The 21,324-nt window shown below is 70.8% G+C and overlaps 3 protein-coding genes across 4 annotated transcripts; 2 read left to right on the top strand and 1 right to left on the bottom strand.

The window, feature by feature from the left end:
• Positions 1-38: 38 nt before the first annotated feature.
• Positions 39-11,533, bottom strand: LOC309685106 (SCO-spondin-like; the record flags this gene model as incomplete). The annotated part of the gene is made up of 19 exons (XM_082500916.1): positions 39-295; positions 397-491; positions 798-978; positions 3,513-3,765; positions 4,379-4,544; positions 5,131-5,430; positions 5,565-5,786; positions 5,898-6,070; positions 6,666-6,792; positions 6,894-7,032; positions 7,226-7,511; positions 8,337-8,499; positions 8,575-8,697; positions 8,807-8,892; positions 9,042-9,200; positions 10,058-10,840; positions 10,957-11,039; positions 11,134-11,346; positions 11,448-11,533. Coding segments are annotated over 19 exons (3,895 nt in total), but the record flags the coding sequence as incomplete, so codon positions are not given.
• Positions 11,534-13,890: 2,357 nt separating this feature from the next.
• On the top strand, positions 13,891-17,307 carry LOC309685107 (uncharacterized protein). Of its 2 annotated transcripts, XM_082500917.1 has the most exons (5): positions 13,891-14,047; positions 14,769-14,827; positions 14,921-14,992; positions 15,148-15,246; positions 15,474-17,307. In XM_082500917.1, the coding sequence occupies exons 2-5, from the start codon at positions 14,794-14,796 to the stop codon at positions 16,940-16,942; spliced, it is 1,674 nt and encodes a 557-aa protein (XP_082357043.1). In that variant the 5' UTR covers positions 13,891-14,047; positions 14,769-14,793; the 3' UTR covers positions 16,943-17,307. The 2 variants fall into 2 exon arrangements, with proteins under 2 accessions (XP_082357043.1, XP_082357044.1); XM_082500918.1 differs by lacking the exon at positions 13,891-14,047 and having other exon boundaries at positions 14,679-14,827.
• Positions 17,308-19,672: 2,365 nt separating this feature from the next.
• On the top strand, positions 19,673-20,717 carry LOC309685109 (leucine-rich repeat-containing protein 61-like; the record flags this gene model as incomplete). The annotated part of the gene is made up of 1 exon (XM_082500919.1): positions 19,673-20,717. One exon carries the CDS (start codon positions 19,673-19,675, stop codon positions 20,501-20,503), a length of 831 nt encoding a protein of 276 aa, XP_082357045.1. The 3' UTR covers positions 20,504-20,717.
• Positions 20,718-21,324: the final 607 nt, after the last annotated feature.

Raw genomic sequence — 21,324 nt, 5'->3', positions numbered from 1 at the left:
TGTCCCCGTGTCCCGCCCCCGTCCCCGTGTCCCCGCACCTCGCAGCATGTGCACCACGGTGTTGCCCATCACCACCACCACCGATTTGGTGCAGGTGACGCCGCTGGTGCCGCAGGGGACGTTCTCGGCGGTGACGGCGAAGAGGCCGTGGCTCTCCCGCGCCAGCAGGTACTCGCAGTCCCCGGGGAAGGAGAAGGCTCTCCCGTCGAAGGTGACGTAGTGGGGGTCCCCCGTGGCCACGCAGGTCCCCGCGCACTCCTCCCGGCCGCAGTGCCAGTGCTGCCGCCGGCACACGCTGTGGGGCGCAGGGAGCTGAGCGCCGCCGCGGCCACGGCATCGCCCGGGGATGGGGGTGTGGGGGGGGTGGGGGGTGTGGGGCTGCGGGGGGGGTCTCACCAGGTGTTGCAGTCCCGGGCGATGGTGGCGTTTGGTGGATACATCCGCCCGCCGTGGTGGCAGGGACACTCCTCCGGGGGGACACAGTGCCCGTCCTGCACAAGACACCCCCCGGAGAGAGCCGGGGATGAAGGGTGGGGGGAGTGGGGGCTGATCACCCCCCGGGGAATGGGGGGCTCAGGGCAGGCACCAGCAGAAGGGTGGGGACCCCCCAGTGACCCTCACCAGCCCCACACGCACCTCCGTGATGCCCCGTGTCCCCTGGCCCCCTCGCCTCACGGCCCCCCACCCCCTGGCTCCCCTGACCCACAACTTCCCTGGGCCCCCCAGACCCCCGATGTGTCACTTCCCCCAGCCCCCCAGGACCCCCGAGGACCCCCATCCAGGGAGGGGTCACCCACCAGGAAGAGGGTGCCGGGGGGGCAGACACAGCCGTCGGCGATGCCGGTGCAGGTGCCGTTGGGTTCGGCGCTGTCGCAGCGCCGCAGGCAGGAGCCGGGGGCGTGCAGCAGCCCCCCGGGACAGAGGGCAGCGGGGGGGCAGGGGGCGTCGCTGCAGTGCCACGTCCCACCGGCACAGACACTGCGGGGAGAGCTGTGGTGATGGCAGCGACCAGCACCCCCAAGTGTGGGGAGTACCGCACACAGCCAGACCCATACAGGGGTCCCACATCCCATCCCCATCCCATCCCATCCCCATCCCCATCCCCATCCCCATCCCCATCCCATCCCCATCCCCCCCATCCCATCCCCATCCCATCCCCATCCCCATCCCATCCCATCCCATCCCCATCCCACCCCATCCCATCCCCATCCACATCCCATCCCCATCCACATCCCATCCCCATCCCCATCCCCATCCCCATCCCCATCCCCACCCCATCCCCATTCCATCCCAACCCCATCCCATCCCCATCCCCATCCCCATCCCCATCCCCATCCCCATCCCCATCCCATCCCCATCCCATCCCATCCCCATCCCCATCCCATCCCCATCCCCATCCCCATCCCATCCCCATCCCCATCCCCATCCCCATCCCCATCCCATCCCCATCCCATCCCACCCCATCCCCCTCCCCATCCCCACCCCACCCCCATCTCCACCCCCATCCCATCCCCATCCCCATCCCATCCCATCCCCATCCCATCCCATCCCATCCCATCCCATCCCATCCCCATCCCCATCCCATCCCCATCCCATCCCCATCCCCATCCCCATCCCCATCCCATCCCATCCCATCCCATCCCATCCCATCCCATCCCATCCCATCCCATCCCATCCCATCCCATCCCCATCCCCATCCCATCCCCATCCCGTCCCCATCCCATCCCCATCCCCATCCCATCCCCATCCCGTCCCCATCCCATCCCATCCCCATCCCATCCCCATCCCAATCCCCATCCCCATCCCATCCCCATCCCCATCCCCATCCCCATCCCCATCCCCATCCCCATCCCCATCCCCATCCCCATCCCATCCCCATCCCCTCCCCATCCCCATCCCATCCCCATCCCCATCCATCCCCATCCCATCCCATCCCCATCCCCATCCCCATCCCCATCCCCATCCATCCCCATCCCATCCCCATCCCCATCCCCATCCCCATCCCCATCCCCATCCCCATCCCATCCCATCCCCATCCCCATCCCCATCCCATCCCCATCCCCATCCCCATCCCCATCCCCATCCCGGTCCCCATCCCCATCCCCATCCATCCCATCCCCATCCCCATCCCATCCCCATCCCCATCCCCATCCCCATCCCCATCCCCATCCCCATCCCATCCCCATCCCCATCCCCATCCCCATCCCCATCCCATCCCCATCCCCATCCCCATCCCATCCCCATCCCCATCCCCATCCCCATCCCCATCCCATCCCCATCCCATCCCACCCCATCCCCCTCCCCATCCCCACCCCACCCCCATCTCCACCCCCATCCCATCCCCATCCCCATCCCGATCCCATCCCATCCCATCCCCATCCCCATCCCATCCCATCCCATCCCATCCCATCCCATCCCATCCCATCCCATCCCCGTCCCCATCCCATCCCCATCCCCATCCCCATCCCCATCCCCATCCCATCCCATCCCCATCCCCATCCCATCCCATCCCATCCCATCCCATCCCATCCCATCCCATCCCATCCCCATCCCCATCCCATCCCCATCCCGTCCCCATCCCATCCCCATCCCCATCCCGTCCCCATCCCATCCCATCCCCATCCCATCCCATCCCATCCCATCCCATCCCATCCCATCCCATCCCATCCCATCCCCATCCCATCCCATCCCATCCCATCCCATCCCCATCCCCATCCCATCGCATCCCATCCCCATCCCATCCCCATCCCCATCCCATCCCATCCCATCCCATCCCATCCCATCCCATCCCATCCCATCCCATCCCCATCCCCATACCATCCCCATCCCGTCCCCATCCCATCCCATCCCCATCCCATCTCATCCCATCCCCATCCCATCCCATCCCATCCCATCCCATCCCATCCCATCCCATCCCATCCCCATCCCCATCCCCATCCCATCCCCATCCCCATCCCATTGCATCCCATCCCCATCCCATCCCCATCCCCATCCCATCCCCATCCCCTCCCCATCCCCATCCCCATCCCCATCCCCTCCCCATCCCCATCCCATCCCCATCCCCATCCCATCCCCATCCCCATCCCATCCCCATCCCCATCCCCATCCCCATCCCCATCCCCATCCCATCCCCATCCCATCCCATCCCATCCTCATCCCCATCCCCATCCCCATCCCCATCCCATCCCATCCTCATCCCCATCCCCATCCCCATCCCCATCCCCATCCCCATCCCCATCCCATCCCATCCCATCCCATCCCATCCCATCCCATCCCATCCCAGGGATGGGCTCTTCCTCCGTGACACGGTTGCCCCGTGACAGTGACGTTCAATGAAAGCCGCCTATCCCGCGGTGCCGTCCCAAACGGGCCATAGGGGGATTTCATCAGACGTCTCCCGCCACCGCCACGTCCCGCGTCCCCGTCTGCCCTCCCTCGCTCTGCCTGTCCCCTGCCCAATCCCACCCCCCTCCATCCCTGCCACCCCCCGGGGCACCGGCCGGGCCACGCACCATGGGTTGCAGCCGCGGCGGATCTGGCTGCCGGGCGGGTAGAGGCGGGTGGCGTGGCGGCAGGGACAGGCGCTGGGGGGGACGCACTGCCCTCCCTCCTCCAGCACCAGCCCCGCGGGGCAGTCGCAGCCGGGGACGCAGAGCCCATCCAGCTCGGGGCACGACGCGGCCCCCTCCAGGCGCAGGTCGGCGCAGGTCCGGCCGCAGGGAGGGCCGCAGTCCCGGTACAGCTGCCCCCCGCCGCATGGCACGTCTGCAGGGACGGACGGGGGGGTCACCCCCCGTGGCAGCACTGCCCTGCCCCACTGCCGGCACCCGCAGCACCCTGCGTGTCCCCTGGCGTGTGGCAGCAGCATCTCCACCCCATCCCATCCTATCCCGTCTGTCCTAGCCCGTTCCATCACATCCATGCCATCCCATCATATCCGACCTATCACATCCATCCCATCCCATCACATCCCATTCCATCCTGTCCCACCCCGTCCTTCCTGTCCCAGCCCATCCCACCCCATCCCATCCGGCCTCATCCCATCCTGTCCTGCCCTATCCCATCCCTCCTGTCCCATCCTACTTCATCCACCCCATCCCCATCCCCATCCCATCCCCACCCCATCCCCATCCCCATCCCATCCCCATCCCCATCCCCATCCCCATCCCCATCCCATCCCCATCCCCATCCTCACCCCATCCCCATCCCCATCCCCATACCCTCCCCATCCCATCCCCATCCCCATCCCCGTCCCCATCCCCATCCCATCCCCATCCCCATCCCATCCCCATCCCCATCCCCGTCCCCATCCCCATCCCATCCCCATCCCCATCCCCATCCCCACCCCACCCCCCCCCCCCCCCCCCCATCCCCGCACCACAGAAGCTCTGGTTCCTCCAGGAGATGGGGGTCCCCTCGCGGGCGCACTCCCGGCCGTAGGCAGCCAGGACGGGGCAGAGGCAGCGCTGCCCACCCCGGCAGGCGCAGGCGTCCCGCAGGCAGAGCTGCAGGAAGGGCTCCGGCTCCACGACCTGGTGGCAGGGCTGGGGGCAGGGGGGGCGCGTCGGGCCACGGCACTGGTGCTCAGCACCCCCACCGCGCGCCGGGCACCGGGCACCGGGCACCGGGTATCGGGTACCGGGCGTCAGGCACTGGGCACCAGGCAACGACCACTGGGCACCCGGCACTGGGCACCAGGCAGCGGGCACTGGACACTGGGCACTAGGCACCAGGCACCAGGAACCAGGCACTGGTCGCCAGGCACTGGCCACCAGGCACCGGCCACTAGCCACCAAGCACTGGTCACCAGGCACTAGGAACCAGGCACTGGTTCACCAGGCACCAGATACTGGGCAGTGGGCACTAGGCACTGGTCACTGGTCACCAGGCACCAGGCAACGGACACTGGTCACTGGGCACCAGGTACCAGGCACTGGCCACCGGCCACCAGGCACTGACCACCCAGCACTGGTCACCGGGCACCAGGCAATGGACACTGGGCACTGGTCACCAGGTACTGGTCACCAGGCACAGGGCACTGGTCACTGGGTTCCAGGCACAAGGCACCAGGCACTGACCGTCAAGCACTGGTCACCAGGCACCAGGCACTGGCCACAAGGCACTGGTCACAAGGCACTGGTCACCAAGCAATGGGTACTGGCCACTGGTCACTGGCCACTGGTCACCAGGCACCAGGAAACAGGCACTGGGCACCAGGCACTGGGCACCAGGCAATGGACACTGGGCACTGGGCACCAGGCATCGGGCACTGGCCACTGGGCACTGGGTACTGGTCACCAGGCACTGGGCACCGTGCGCTGGGCACTTGTCACCAGGCAATGGAGACTGGGCACTGGCCACCATGCACCAGGCACTGGTCACCGAGCACCAGGCAATGAGCACTGGCCACTGGCCACCAGGCACTGGGTACTGGTCACCGGGCACTGGTCACCAGGCACTGGGCACCAGGCCATGAGCACTGGGCACTGGCCACAGGGCACTGGGTACTGGTCACCGGGCACTGGGCACGCTGGTGGCCAGCCAGGGCGGGGGCCACTGGTCACCTGGAAGGCAGGGCCGTGCAGGACGGCGCAGGCGGCCTCGGCGAGCTCCCGCCGCCCGGCGAAGGCGTCGCAGGGCTCGAGGGGGAGGGGGCCGAGCGCGGGGCACTCGCCGGACGCTCGGTACTTGTTGGCGAAGGCGGTGACGCCGATCTCCACGTCGCCCGCCGGCGTGGTGAACTCATCCTGCTGCTTCCAGTTGTAGGTGCCGCAGAGCCCCCGCACCTGCCGCGCCGGCACACGGCTCGGGACGGGCACCGCCGGAGCCCCGGGGCGGGGGTGCGTCCCGCCGGGCGGCACGGCGGCGGCACGGCACAGGCGGGGAGCGGGGCTCACCTTGTCGGCGAAGGCGGGCTGGAGGGTGATGTAGGCGCTGGGGGTCTCCAGCCCCCAGAGCACGTGCGCCCCGAAGGTCTGGAGCAGCAGGAAGGAGGAGGACGCCCGGCGGACGCTCAGCTCGGCGCTGGCAAAGGGCAGCGGCACCTCCCGCCCGTCCACCGTCACCTCGCCTGTGCCGGGACAGAGAGGGGACATCAGGGCACGGCCACCGGGCTGGCACTGGCCACCATGGGGACATCACGGCATGGCCACCACCGTGGGGACATCAGGGCCCGGCCACCAGGCTGGCACCAGCCACCATGGGGACATCAGGTCATGACCACTGGACTGGCACCAGTCACCACCATGGGGACATCAGGACACGGCCACCAGGGTGCCATCAGGACACGGCCACCAGGCTGGCACCAGCCATCATGAGGACATCAGGGCATGGCCACCACCACAGGGACATCAGGACATGGCCACTGGACTGGCACTGGCCACCACCGTGGGGACATCATGGCATGGCCACCACCAGGGGGACATCAGGGAACAGCCACCAGGGTGGCACTGGCCACCATGGGGACATCAGGTCATGGCCACCACCATGGGGACGTCATGGCACGGCCACCACCAGGGGGACATCAGGGCACAGCCACCAGGCTGGCACTGGCCACCACCATGAGGACATCAAGTCATGGCCACCACCATGGGGACATTATGGCACAGCCACTGGACTGGCACCCACCACCCCACTGGGTCACGGGGACGGTCCCCGCGGGTCACCTGTGCCACGGAGGCGGGCGGAGGTGCGGCGGGTGCTGACGGAGAGGGACCGGCGGCAGCCCAGGGGCCGGTGGCCATCGCAGGGCTCGTGCTCGGCCGTGATCAGCAGTTGCCCCTCCACGAAGTCCTGAGGGGGCAGAGACGCCGCTGAGCACCCCCAGGACAGGTCCCCACCACCCCGGCCACCACCGTGGCCACCACCACGGCCCCCACGGCCACCACCCTCACCTGCACCAGGGTGTAGGCGCAGGCGCCCAGGAAGGAGAAGCGCCGGCGGTCGAAGGTGACGTAGTGGTGGCCCCCCAGCACCGCGCACTCCCCCGGGCACCGCTCCTGGCTGCAGAGCCAGCGCCCGCCCCGGCAGGTGCTGCGGGCACAGGAGGGGACACCGGGCTCACCGGGGCGGCCACCGCGCCTCCCACCGCGCCGGGCGCAGGGGTGCTGGCCCTCCAACCCCACCAACCGGGGCGCGACGGGCGTCGTGCCCGTCCAGCGGGTGCGTTCCCCCGGTGGGCGCGGGGAGCGCGGCGGTGCCGGATGCGGCCCCGGCGTTGGCTCACCAGCGGTTGCAGCGTTGGCGGATGCTCTGGCCCGGCTCGTAGCGTTGGCGGCGGTGGTGGCAGGGGCAGGCGCTGGGGGGGACGCAGAGCCCCCCGTCTTGGTAGAGCCCTGGCGCGCACTCGCAGCCGCCGGCGCAGCCGTCGTGGCACGGGCGCCCCTCGGCGCTGCCCACCGCCACGCAGTTGGCGGGGCAGGAGGAGACGCAGTCGGAGAAGCGCTGCCCCGTACCGCAGCGCCGCTCTGCCAGGACGGAGGCCGTGCTCAGCGCCGGCGGGGGCAGGAGGGCTTTGGGGCGACCCCAACCGGGGGGGCGCGGGGGAGCGAAGAAATGGGGGGGGGGGTGCGATTGAGGGGTGGGTGGGGGAGACTTTGGGGTGCACAGGGCCACGGGGGGTGCACGGACAAGAAATGGGGCTGCGCTCAGTTGAGGGGAGCACGGAGAAGCCTTTTGGGGTGCAGAGGACCCCGGGGGGTGCACGGACAAGAAGTGGGGGTGCACACAATGGAGGGGCGCACACATGGGCCTTTGGGGTGCACGGGACCGATGGGACCATGCACGAGACAGTGGGGTGCACTCAACTGAGGGGTGCAAGGAGAAATTTTTGGGGTGCACACACAAGGCATTGGGGTGCGCTCAGCCGAGGGGCGCACGGAGAAGCCTTTGGGGTGCAGAGGAGCACGGGGGGTGCACACGCAAGAAATGGGGGTGCCCTCAATGGAGGGGCGCACACACGGGCCTTTGGGGCGCGCGGGACCGACGGGTGCATGCGGGTGCCTTTGGGGTGTGGGCAAACGAGGGGTGCAAGGAGAAATTTTTGGGGTGCACACACAAGGCATTGGGGTGCGCTCAGCCGAGGGGCGCACGGAGAAGCCTTTTGGGGTGCAGAGGACCCCGGGGCGCACGGACAAGAAACTGGGGTGCGCGGGACCGGTGGGCGCACACAGGACCCTCGGTGGGCACTCAGCTGGGGGGCGCACGACCCTTCGGGGCGCACAACCCTTCGGGGCGCACGGCGCAGCCGGAGCCGCCGGCGCAGCGGGGTGGGGGTGTGGGGGAGCGGTGGGGAGGGGTTCGGTGCCGAATTCCCCCCCCCCCCCCCGGGTCCCTACCGCAGAATCCCGGCCGGCGCCAGTCGACGTAGGTTTGGCGGCGGGCGCAGTCCCGCGCGTAGGCGGCGAAGGTGTCGCAGAGGGCGGGGGGCGGCGAGGGCCCGGCGTCGCCCTCCCGGCACAGCACCTCCAGGCACGCCGCGACGAAGCCGCTGGGGTCCACCTGGTGCGGGGGACAGGGAGGGTGAGGGCGGTGGGACCGGTAACCCCCCCAGTGCCCCCCCGGGCACCCCCTCACCTCGCCGTGGCACTGGCGGAAAGGTTCGGCCAACAGCTTCCCGCAGACGGCTTCGGCCGCCCGCCGCGCCGCGTCGCCCGCCGCGCAGCCAGGGCCGAGCTCCACCACGTCCCTGCAGGGGGGCTGAGGGGGGGGGACACCCTCAGAGCCGCGGGGACCCCCCCAGGGACCCCCAGCTGGACACAGGGGTCGGCAGCCCCAGCGCCCCCAGTGCCCGGCTCTGCCCCGGTACCTCTGCGCCGGCGTCTGGGATCTTCCAGGAGTTGCCAAAACCGGCGGCGAAGGGGGCCACGTCCCCCCCCGGCTGCGAGAAGTCATCTGGGGGCACGGGGAGGGTTGGGGTGGGCGGGGGGACGCGGCACGCAGCCCCGGCACAGGGTCTCGGCAGGGCTGCCCCCAGCGCCGCGTCTCCCCCGGCTCTCCTGGCACCGGGATGGCAAAGGCGGCGGCGGCGCGGTGCCACTTACCGGCAGGGTCGGCGTTGTAGGGGCCGCAGAGCCCCCGCGTGCCGCCCCACAGCTCAGCGTCCACCGTCACGGTGACTGCCCGGCGCCCGTCCGAGGTCACCCGCACGCCCAGCCCGCTGGCCACCGCCAGCCCCTCGCCCAGCCAGGTGACACTGATCCCTGCCGGAACCACAGCGGGAGGCTCGGCACGGCACGGCAGTGGGATGGGGGTGGGGATGGGATGGGGATGGGGATGGGGATGGGATGGGATGGGATGGGATGGGATGGGGATGGGATGGGGATGGGGATGGGGATGGGGATGGGGATGGGGATGGGGTGGGGATGGGATGGGATGGGGATGGGATTGGGATCGGGATGGGGATGGGGATGGGGATGGGGATGGGGATGGGGATGGGGATGGGGATGGGATGGGGATGGGGATGGGGATGGGGTGGGGATGGGATGGGATGGGGATGGGATTGGGATCGGGATGGGGATGGGGATGGGGATGGGATGGGGATGGGGATGGGGATGGGGATGGGGATGGGGTGGGGATGGGATGGGATGGGGATGGGATTGGGATCGGGATGGGGATGGGGATGGGGATGGGGATGGGGATGGGATGGGGATGGGGATGGGGATGGGGTGGGATGGGGATGGGATGGGGATGGGGATGGGGATGGGGATGGGGATGGGGATGGGATGGGGATGGGGATGGGGATGGGGATGGGGATGGGGATGGGATGGGGTGGGGATGGGGATGGGGATGGGGATGGGGATGGGGATGGGGATGGGGATGGGGATGGGATGGGGATGGGGATGGGGATGGGATGGGGATGGGGGATGGGATGGGGATGGGATGGGATGGGGATGGGGATGGGATGGGGATGGGATGGGGATGGGGATGGGATGGGGATGGGATGGGATGGGATGGGGATGGGGATGGGGAGGGGGAGGGGATGGGGATGGGGATGGGGATGGGGACCCGGGACCCCGGCACCAGTGCAGTGGTGGGCAGAGCGTGCCCCCACCCTCACCGTTGTGCAGCTGCGAGTGTCCTTCTGGCACCACCACACCGTTCACGGAGACGTTTCGGCCCCGCACTGACACCGTGTCCACGCCGAAGGTCATGTGCAGCGCCTGCGGCACCGCGGCGTCAGCCGACAGCAGCGCCAGCTGCCCACCGTGAGTGCCAGGGCCACCCGGACCCCACCGCCTGCTGGCAGCCATGGATGCCCGGGGACGCCGCAGCCACGCCGTGGGGACAGACCGATGCCCCCACTGCCCCCAGAGCCCACCACACACGGGGTTGCAGAGCCCCCCACCGCGAACACCCCCAACCCCGGGGGCGGGGGGTACCCGGGGGTCGCCGGCGGCGATGGCGATGGCCCAGGTGCCGTCGGCAGCAGCGGCCAGGCTGTAGGTGCACTCGCCGGCGAAGTGGAAGTGCGTCCCGTCGAAGGTGCGGTAGCGGGATCCAGCCCAGGTGAGGCAGTCGGCCGAGGGAGCCCGGTGCCGGCCGGCCGCTCCCCGCAGCGACATGGCAAGCCACGGCCGCGGGGACGCCTCTCCTGTGGCAGAGAGGTGACGCCGCTCGGCAAATGCCCCCTCGAGACCCCCTGGGACCCTCCCGGGACCCCCGGACCCACCGAGGAGGGGCAGGCGGGTGCAGGCGAGGCAGGGCGCCGCGGTGCCGTTCCTCCAGCTGTGCCCCCAGGGGTGCCGGCAGCACTCGGCCAGGCTCATGGCGGAGAGGTTGTGGCCGCCGGCGTCATCCTGGCACTGCCACGTGCCGTAGCAGCGTCCCAGCGAGCCTTCGCCTGCGGTACAGGGATGCGCCTCGTCTCCGCCGGCGAGCACCGGGCGCCTCGCCGGCTGGGTGCCGGGTGCCGGCGACGGCCCGGCAGTGCCACCGCGCCTCGCTGGCCGCCCTTACCTTCGGTGCAGTGCGTGCCGCTCCAGCCGGGGCAGCAGGCACGCACCGTGCGGTTCCACACCACCGGCCGCGTCTCCGGGGGTCTGCACGGCACGGGGAGCCCCGGCATCAGCCATGGCATCCCCCATGCCGGTGTCACCCCCGTGCCATACACCACACGTCCGCCGCGACGCTCACCGGTAGATGTAGCAGAGCGGAGTGCCGGAGTCGGGCTGAGTGTCGCGGTGGGGCTCGCCGCGGTCGCCGCCGTAGGTTTGGCGCATGCGGTCCCGGTCGATGCGCCAACCCGCCAGGCTGTAGTGGTAGAGGCTGGCGCAGGGCACGGCGTCCTCGCGCCGCGGCGTCACCTCCTCCTCCGCCGTCACCTGCTCCGTCCGCTCGCACCACCGCCTGCCGCCGCACCGCGTCACCCACCGCACCGGCGCCCACCACCCAGCCCACGCCGGGGACGGCGGCGGCGGCGCCACCATCCCGGCCACCGCAGCACTTACCCGGTGGCCGCTTCCACCGTGGCCACCCACAGCAGCAAGGTGGCCAGGACCTCACCGGGCAGCCAGCACCGCGGTGCCGCGGCCATGCCGTGCCGTGCGCCGGCCACCTTGGCAGAGGAGGACCTGTGTTACTTATAGTCGTGGCACTGTGGGCGTCCCCGTGGCCGGGGGGGTCCCCGCGGCACCTTTGGTGCCGCGGGGACCCCCCCGGCCACGGGGACGCCCAGAATGTGCCACCGCGGTGTCATGCAGCAATGGGGACCCCAAGACATGTCCCCTCTTACCGCGTCTCCGTCCCGGTTGACTCCGGCACCGCCGACCCCCCCTCAACCCCTTCCCGGCTCCGCGGTGGGTTTTATGGGGTGGGTTCGGCCGGTGGGGGCCATCTGTGGGGCCGGCGATTGGGTCCGACGCGGCTCTGCTCAGCGGGGCCACATCCTGCATCCGGCATTTTTGGGGGATTAGGGATGGGATTAGGGTTCCCCCCGCCCCCTCCCCGGCACAGCTGGACCAGGATACGGCCCCCGGTTGTGCCCTCCCCCGACACGGATGTGCTGTGACCCCCATGTCCTGGTCCTGCTCATCCCATGTCACTGTCCCCAAAAAAATGCCGGGGGGGGGGGAGGGGGCGATCCCCCAGGAAAGGGACCCCCACCCCACAGAGCCAGGGACACCCCAAGCAGCTCATGGGGCATCACCCCCACCCACCGCCACCCCCGTGGCCGTGTCCCCCCGTGTCCCCACACCACCTCCAACCTCACAGCTGTGTCCCCCCCGTGTCCCCATGTCCCTGTGTCCCCCTTCCTGCCACCCTCCCCACAGCCATGTCTCCCTGTGCCCCTGTGTCCCCATCTCCCCCCCATGTCCCCACACCACCTCCATCCCCACGGCCACGGCCCCCATGTCCCCCTCTCCTTCTTCTGTGTCCCCCCTCCTGTCCCCCCAGCTGTGTCACCCCATGTCACCTTCTCCCTGTCTCGTGTCCCCCCACAAGTCCCCACACTGCCACCATCCCCAGGGACGTCCCCATGTCCCTGTCCCATGTCCCCATGCCCTTTCTCATGTCCCCCATGTCCCCCTGTGTTCCCATGTCACTGTCCCGTGTCCCACCATGGCCCCACACCACCTCCATCCCCACGGCTGTGCCCCCCATGTCCCCACCTCCCATTTCCATGTCCCCCCTTGTGTCCCCGCGCCCTGCCCTGTCCTGCCCCCCATGTCCCCCTCTCTCTATCCCATGTCCCCACACCCCACCCATCCCCACATCCCCCCGTGTCCCCCTCTCCCTGCCCCATGTCCCCCCTGTGTCCCCACAGACACCTCCATCCCCACGGCCGTGTCTCCATGTGTCCCCATGTTGTCCCCCCATGTACCCCTTTGTCCCCCTGTGTCCCCCGTGTCCCCCTCTCCCTGTCCCATGTCCCCCGCCGTGCCCTGTCCCTGCTCCGTGTCCCCCCATATCCCTGCCCCGTGTCCCCCCCTGTGTCCCCACACCGCCTCCATCCTCACGGCTGTGTCTCCTCATGTCCCCACCTCTCTGTCCCATAGCTGTCCCCATGTCCCTGTGTCCCCATGCCCTGTCCCGTGTCACCATTTCCCTGTCCCATGTCCCCCCTGTGTCCCCCCGTGTCCCCGTCTCCCTGTCCCCTGTGTCCCCCCCATGTCCCCATCTTCCTGTCCTGTGTCCCCCTGGTGTCACTCCCATCCCCATCTCCCTGTCCCATTGTCCCCCCGTGTCCCCCCCCGTGTCCCCCTTGTACCCACCTCCCTGTCCCATGGCCCCCACCCGTGTCACTGCCATCCCCATCGCCATCCCATGTGCCCCTCTATGTCCCCCCGTGTCCCCATCTGCCTGTCCCGTTGTCCCCCCACGTCCCCCCGTGTCCCCATCTCCCTGCCCCATGTCCCCCTCTATGTCCCCCCGTGTCCCCCCGTGTCCCCATCTGCCTGTCCCGTTGTCCCCCCGTGTCCCCCCCCGTCCCCCCCGTCCCCATCTCCCTGTCCCGTCCCCCCCGTGCCCCCCCCGTGTCCCCCTCCCGCCCCCCCCCCGTCTCCCCACGGCCCCTCCGGACCCAGCGGGGGGGGGACACACGCGGGACGGCCCCCGGGAGGGGGGCACTGGGCGGGGGAGGGCGGCAGCGCTCGGTACCGGCGGGGGGCGGGGGGGGCTCGGGAGGGCGCGGGGGGCGGGCGGGGGGCGGCGCGGCGCGGCGGACTGCCGGGAGATGTAGTCCCGGTTCCCGGTGCCCCGTTCCCGGTGCCGGGAGGGGGGGGGGGGGGGGGTCCGGCGGGAGGGGACGGGACGGAGCGGCGCCCGGTGGCGGGGGGGGGGACGGACGGACGGACGGACGGGACACGGAGGGGGGGGGGGGGGGCAGCTGTCGGGGGACCGGCGGGGGCGGGGGGACCGGCGGCCACCGCGGGGGAGGCGGGGACCGGCGGCGGCGGAGCAGGTAGGGGCGGCGGGAGGGAACGGCCCCCCCGCCCCGAGGCCACGGCGACGGGCGGCACCGGGATCGGCATCGAGATCGGCACCGGCACCGGGATCGGGATCGGGATCGGGATCGGGATCGGGATCGGGATCGGGCCCGGCGGGGGAGGCAGGCGCGACCCCCGGGGGGGACGGGGGGACGGGGGACACACGACCGGGGGCGCGGGGGGGGGGACGACGACCGGGCATTTGGGGAGGGGGGGGGCTTTGTGGGGGCTTAAAGGCGGGGGGAAACAGGAGGGGGGGGAGGGAACAGTGGCTTTTGGGGGCGGGGAGGGGGCAGAAAGGGGAGGGGGAGAACCGGGGAGGGGGGCAGGAAGGGAGAGGGGGACACACGGGGCAGCGGGGGGGGGGGGCACAGTGGCTTTGGGGGGCAGGAAGGGGGCGGGGGGGGATAGAAGGGGCGGGAAGGGGGTGGGGGGGCCGGGGAGGGGGAGAGGAAGGGGGGGGTGACCGGGGGGGGGGGGGGGCAGAGGGCAGTTTTGGGGGGGAAGTGGCTTTGGGGGGCAGGAAGGATGGGAAGAACCGGGGGGGCGGGACAGGATGGGGCGGGCGGGGGGAGCGGGAAGGGGAGGGTGGGACCGGAGGGACACGGGGACCGGGGGGGGGGGGCACAGGGGGACGAAGGGGGGGGGCGACAAGAAGGGTTTGGGTGGGGGTATGGGGCGCAGCGCGGGGGGGGGGGGGGGAATGGGGGAACAGGGGGACATTGGGGGGGGGGAGAGCAGGGTCACCCCCCCACCCCCCATCCGTCCGGTGGGGTGCTGGAGGTGGGGGGGGGCTTCCCGGTTGACACCCCCCCCCCGGGGACCCTCACTGTCCCCCCCCAGCGCCACCGAGCACCGCAGCCGCGCCATGAGGGAGAGCTTGGACGCCCTTCGCACCCTGGGTACGCGCTGGGGGGGGCGGGGGGGGCTGGGGACAAGGTGGGGGCCATGGGGGCTCCCCGGGGGGGGGCTCAGCCCGGTGCCGCCCCGCGCAGGTTCCCCCGTGGTGAAGCCGGAGCCGGTGCCGCAGGCGGAGGAGACGGAGGCGTCGAGCTGCGCCGGCTCAGGTGGGCACCAGTGCCGCCCCCCCGTCCCCCCTATCTGTGTGTGTCCCCCCCTCCACTCCCGGGGGGGTCCCCCGCAGGGCGAGGGGCGTCCCAGAGCCGGGGAGGGGGACACGCTGGATTTGCCCCCCCACTTTGTGTGTCCGTCCCCCCCCCAGGGCGGTTGGTGGTCCCCAAAGCGGAGGCGATCGCCGCGGGCGATGGCGAGGAGCCGGGGGCTGCAGGGCAGCCGGGGGGGCTGGAGCACGGCGGCGCAGGTGAGGGCGACCCGCCGGCGTCGCCGGCACGCGGCACAGCCTCGCGGTGCACCGGCACCTCCGGCCACACCACCCTGGCACACCGGGGCCGCGCGGTGACAGCGGCTCCGTCCCCATCACCGGCGGCAGCGCCGGAGCCGCCTGTCCTTAGCGTGGGGTGCCGCGTGTGCCGATGGCGGGGGGGGAGCGCGGCACATCCCCACTGCCCCACCGTCTGTGCCCCGCAGAGGACTGGCTGGTGAGGAAGGTGAAGGTGGAGGAAGAGTACGAAGAATGGCCGGCCGGCGCCGAAGCCTTTCTGGTGGGGCAACCCCCATCCGGCGCTTTCCCCCACGCCGCCGGCACGCTGGGCTGCGCGGGCGCCTGCAAACCGGAGCAGCCGTGCCCGGAGGAGCTGGGTTACGGCGAGCTGCCCGCCTTCGCCCTCCCGCCCTGGCCGCTGCTGGGCCAAAGCCCGGTCAGCGCCGGCGCCGGCGGCTGCGAGCGGTGCTTCCGTGCCCAGCTCGGCCTGGGTGAGGGTGACACCGGGGGCTGCGGGCCCCCCCCGCGGCCCTTCGCCTGCGCCCAGTGCGGGAAGGGCTTCGGGAAGAAGGCGCACCTCACCCGGCACCTACGGGTGCACACCGGCGAGCGCCCCTTCCCCTGCGGGCAGTGCGGCCGCCGGTTCCGCCAGAAGATCCACCTCCGCTCCCACCAGAAGACGCACACGGGCGAGAGACCCTTCCCCTGCCCCGAGTGCGGCCGCCGCTTCCGCAAGAAAACCCACCTGGTTCGGCACCAGCGCACCCACACCGGCGAACGCCCCTTCCCCTGCGCCCGCTGCGGTCGCCGCTTCGCCCACAAGCAGCACCTCCTGCGGCACCAGCAGCTCCACGCCGAGCCGGCGCCGGGGGACGGGGACGGGGTTGTCCCCGTCGAGGAGAAGCCCTTTCCCTGCCCGGAGTGCGGGAAAAGCTTCAGCTGGAAGAAGAACCTGGCGTCGCACCGCCGGTTGCACCGGGAGGGACGACCCTTCGCCTGCGCCGAGTGCGGGCGCGGGTTCAGCGACAAGCGGCACCTGACGGCGCACCTGCGGGGCCACATGGGGCTGAAGCCCTACGCCTGCCCCCACTGCGAGAAGACCTTCAGCCACAAGCCCAACCTCACCACCCACCAGCGCACCCACACCGGCGAGCGCCCCTTCGCCTGTCCCCACTGCGCCCGCGCCTTCGCCCACAACCAGCACCTCCTGCGGCACCTGCGGGTGCACACCGGCGAGCGCCCCTTCCCCTGCCCCCAGTGCGGCCGCTGCTTCAGCTCCCGCCCCAACCTCATCGCCCACGCCAAGGCGCACGCCGGCGCCCGCCCCTTCGCCTGCCAGCAGTGCGGACGGGGCTTCAGCCGAAAATCCCACCTGGACCGGCACCAGGCGGTGCACACCGGCACCCGGCCCCACGGCTGCGCCCAGTGCGGCAAGCGCTTCAGCTCCAAGACCAACCTGGCGCGGCACCAGGCGGTGCACACCGGCCACCGGCCCTACATCTGCACCCAGTGCGGCAAGAGCTTCAGCCGCAAAACGCATCTGCTGCGCCACGAGCGCACCCACGCCGCCACTGCCGCCACCACCGCAACCTCCGCCGCCATCACCTCTGCCGCCATCGTCGCCGTCGCTGTGCCCCAGCAGAGCTGGCCGGCCCCCGCCGCCCTCTGCCCCTGAGCGCCGGGACGTGCCGGGGCGTGCCGGGGACCCCGGTGGCTCCCAGCGATGCTCATGTCCTCGGCACCCTCCCTGGGGGGCGCACCGCGGATCCCGCGCGGCACGCGGCACGGCGAGCGGCTGCCGGGGGTGCCGAGAGGCAGCGCGGCCGATGGAAAAACCTGAAACTCGGAAAACTCTGCAGTGGTTTGAAAACCCGCCCGAGGGAGGGCTGGTCCGTGCCAAGCTCTGCGCCGGGGCCGGCGCGGGGTGCATGGGGGGTGTAGGGGGGTGTCCCCGTGGCGGCGGCGGCCGGCGGAGCAGAGGGGCAGCGACCCCCCCCCCCGGGGGCTCTGCTGCGGTAGGGCTGAACCAAAACTGCCAATAAACCCATTTTTGTCAAACTTTCCGAAGGGCGTCTGGGAGCTGCGGGGGCGCGAAGGGGGGGCAGGGGGTGGCAGAGGCGCGGCGTCACCGTGCCCGTGGCGTGGGGACACCCCCAGGGAGAGCGGTCGCAGTGGGGTGCAGGCACGGCCGGGGCCCGGGGACGTCGCCGTGGCAGAGGCCGCGGTGCGGCACCGGCTCTGTCCCCACGGCGCTCCCCGGGCCGGTCCCGGCAGCGGGGTCTGCGGTGACTGCGTGGTGCCCGGTCCCCAGCGCGGCACAGCGCCAGCGCGGGGGGTGGGGCATGTGGCCTTGTGCCCGGCTGCCCCGCCGTTCCTCCTGCGGGCTCTCCATCGTACAGCCTATCCCTCCGTCCCTCTGTCCCAGCCGTCAGTCCAGCTTGCCATCCGTCCATCCGACTGTCCATCCATCCCTCTTTCCATCCATCCATCTCCATCCATCCATCCTTCCGTGCCTCCATCTGTCCATCCATCCATCCCTCCTTCCATCCATCATCCATCCCTCCATCCATCCATCTCCATCCACCCATCCTTCCGTGCCTCCATCTGTCCATCTGTCCATCCATCTATCCATCCACCTATCCCTCCTTCCATCCATCATCCATCCCCCATCCATTTTTCCATCCATCCCTCCATCCATTTCTATCCATCCATCTTCATCCTTCCATATCTATCCCTCCTTCAGTCCATCCCTCCATCTGTCTGTCCACCCATCCATCCATCCACTCCTCCTTCCATCTATCCGTCCATCCATCTCTATCCATTCAGTCCTCCTTCCATCCATCCATCTCCATCCTTCCATTCATGTCCATCCATCCATATCCATCTATCCATCCTTCCATCCCTCCCTCCGCCTCCATCCCTCCATCTCTGTCCATCTGTCCCGCCTTCCACCCATCTGTCAATCTCCATCCACCCCTCCATCTATCTCTATCCATCCATCCATCCATCCATCCATCCATCCATCCCTCCATCTATACCCATCCATCCCTCCAGCTCTATCCATCTATCCCTCCTTCCATCCATCCATCTCCATCCATCCATCCCTCTATCTATCCCTATCCATCCCTCCATCCCTCCATCTATCCCTATCCATCTGTCCATCCATATCCATCCATCCCTCCATCTCCATCCCTCCATCTCCATCCCTCCCTCCATCTCTGTCCATCCATCTCCACTTGTCCATCTCCATCCCTCCTTCCCTCCCTCCCTCCCTCCCCCTCCGTCCACCCCCCCGTCCCCGTCCCTCCCCTCCCCCCCGTTCGCCCACCCACGCTGAGGCCGGTGAGCCCCCGGTTCAGTTGCCCGGAGGAGCTGTTGGTGGCCCATCCCCGGAGGAGGTGCGGGGCAGGTTGGAGGGGGCTCGGGGCAACCTGGGCGGGGGGGGGGTGGGGGGCGCTGTCCCCCCGCGGGGGCGGCACTGGGCGGTCCCCCCCGGACCAGTGGGGGGCGGGGGGGGCTGTGGGGAGGGCGAGTGCCGGAGGGGGTGGGGGGGTTGGGGGGGGGGTATGTCCCCACGCGTGTCCCGCTGTCCCCCACCGCGGTGGCCGCTGGCGGGAGGGCGGGGCCGCGGCGAGGGCGGGGCGGCCGCGCGTCTCCATGACAACGGGGAGGGAGGGGGCGGGGCCTCGGGAGGGGGCGGGGCCTCGGGGAGCGCCGGGAGCCGCCGGGCGGTGAGTGCGGGGGGGGATGGGGGGGGACGGGGGGTCCCACGGGCTCCGGGCCCCACGCGTGTCCCTCTGCCCCCCCCGACACCCCCCGGCTGTGCCCCACGCGTGTCCCCCCCACCCCACCCCCAGTGTCTAGACCCCCCTTGTGCCCCCCCGGCTGTGCCCCACACATGTCCCTTCACCACAGGGCCCCCCACGGGTGACCCCCACGCGTGTCCTCGCACCCCAGGGCACCCCACAGTCTCTGGACGCCCCCGTGTGCCCCCACGGATGTGCCCCACATGTCCCCCCCCCCCCAAGGCACCCCACGGCTGAGCCCCACACATGTCCCTGCACCCCACAGATGTGCCCCATGCGTGTGTCCCCCACCCCCCACCCTAGGGTGCCCCGCAGTCTCTGGACCCCACACGTGCCCCACACATGTCTCTGCACCCCCCAAGGACCCCCACAGACGTGCCCCACATGTCCCCGGGCCACCCCGTGGGCTCTGGACCCCACATGTGCCCCCTCACCCCAGGGCACCCCATAGCTGTGTCCCACGCGGGGGCACCCCACGGGTGAGCCCCACACGCGTCCCCTCGCCCCAGGGCCCCCCACGGCTGAGCTGTGCCTGATCCGCACCGGGGTCCCCCCCCAGCTGCAGGAGCCCAGCGGATCCGTGTCCCCCCCAGTCCGGGATGGAGGGACGCGGGGAGACAGGCGAGGAGGAGGAGGAGGCGGAGGAAGAGGAGGAGGAGGAGGAGGAGGAGGGGGTGCGGATCACCCCGCAGCTGCTGAAGGCCAGCACCGGGGAGTTCGCCCTGGAGTCCATCCTGCTGCTGCGGCTGCGGGGCCGCGGCATCGCCCACCTGGGCTGCCTGGGCGACTGCGCCAACCTGGAGTGGTTGGACCTCTCCGGCAACGCCATCGCCCAGCTGGGCCCGCTGGCCGCCCTCAAGTCCCTCGCCGTCCTCAACCTCGCCCGCAACCGCGTCGCCAGCCTGGAACCTCTCGGTTCTTGCCAAAACCTCCAGAGCCTCAACGTCGCCGGTAACCGGGTGAGCAGCCTGCAGCAGCTGCGGTGTTTGACGGGGCTGCGGCGCCTGGAGAGCCTGCGCCTGCGCGATCCCCTCGCCCGTCTCGCCAACCCGCTCTGCGCCACCGCCCCGGCGTACCGCGCCGCCTTGGCCGACATGTTCCCCGGCCTCAAAGCCATCGACGGTGAGCGGTTATCCGGTCGCGGTAGCGAGCTCTACCAGCTCTGCCGGGATCTCGACAGCTCATTGGGACGCGGCGCGGGTAACGCCGGTGCCGGTACCGAACCGCCCCGGGCGGCTCAGCCCTGGGTGGAAGCGGGTTTTTGGGAACCGCGGCCACCCCGGCGCAGCTCCATCATGGAAGAAGCCTACAAGCAGTTTGGGGAGGTGCTGCGGGAATGCCGGGAGCTGAGCCGGCGCGCCGACGACACCATCGCCCAGGCGGAACGGGCGCTGAGCAGCCGCCCCGACCCCAACTCCTTCGTCTTCTGAGCCGCGAATCACTGCCCCCCCCCCCCCCCCTAACGCCACCGCCACCCTGGCACAGCCGTCACCGAAGGGATGCCGGAGGAGCCACAGGGAATACGGAGCAGCACCCAACACGGCCGGGTCGCTGTGCCCTGCAGAACCCCGGCAGGAGCAGAGAGGGCCTTAGGGGTCTTGAGACATCCCGGAGCTCTCCGGACCCAGAGGAGGGACTGTGGGGCTGGGGATGGCGCGCGTGGGGACAGGGGGGGACATTGCGGGGACATGGCGGGGCTGTGCAGTAAAAGCGCGATGTCCTCAAAGACCCCTCCTCTCTACTGCGTCATCCTGGGCCACAAGTTGCCAGAGGGCACGTGCCTCTACCCACTGCTCTGCCCGGACCCGCTGCGTCCCCGTCCCTCCTCCTGGGCTGGGGACGAGGGGGAAGGGGGGTGACACACACGGTGGCGGGGGGGGCTGGCACGGAGCCTCCACGGCCGGAGGGACACGCAGTGATCCCCGGTGGAAATAACAGCGGTGACAGCGGGAGCCAGAGCCAGGGTTTACTGGTGAGCTGTGGGGCAGGCGTGGGGCGGGGGACGCGTCCAGGACCCTCCGTTGGTGACGTGGTGCTGGGGGGGGGTGGCAGGCGGGGGTGGGGGGACGGGATGGTCCCCCGTGGCAGCGTCCGTCTCCTCGGGCTGGTGGTGGCCTGGAGAGGGGACACAGGGAGGGGCTGGCTGCGGGAGGAACCCCCCCGCACACGCGTGTGCACACACACACACACGCATCTCCCCATGACTTTGTCCCTGTCCCCAGGGCCAGCGTGCCCCAGAGGCAGCAGACCC

Source organism: Vanellus vanellus, assembly GCF_965231255.1.
Source record: "Vanellus vanellus genome assembly, contig: HAP1_SCAFFOLD_2017, whole genome shotgun sequence".
In the NCBI taxonomy this organism is placed as follows: domain Eukaryota; kingdom Metazoa; phylum Chordata; class Aves; order Charadriiformes; family Charadriidae; genus Vanellus; species Vanellus vanellus.
This window is presented reverse-complemented; position numbering and strand designations above follow the sequence as displayed.

Bases quoted from the DNA above. Each gene is read 5' to 3' on its own strand.
- LOC309685107 (XM_082500917.1), top strand. From the start codon at position 14,794: ATGAGGGAGAGCTTGGACGCCCTTCGCACCCTGG. The intron at 14,993-15,147 runs GTGGGCACCAGT...TCCCCCCCCCAG, and splicing joins GTCGAGCTGCGCCGGCTCAG to GGCGGTTGGTGGTCCCCAAA. The intron at 15,247-15,473 runs GTGAGGGCGACC...TGTGCCCCGCAG, and splicing joins GCTGGAGCACGGCGGCGCAG to AGGACTGGCTGGTGAGGAAG.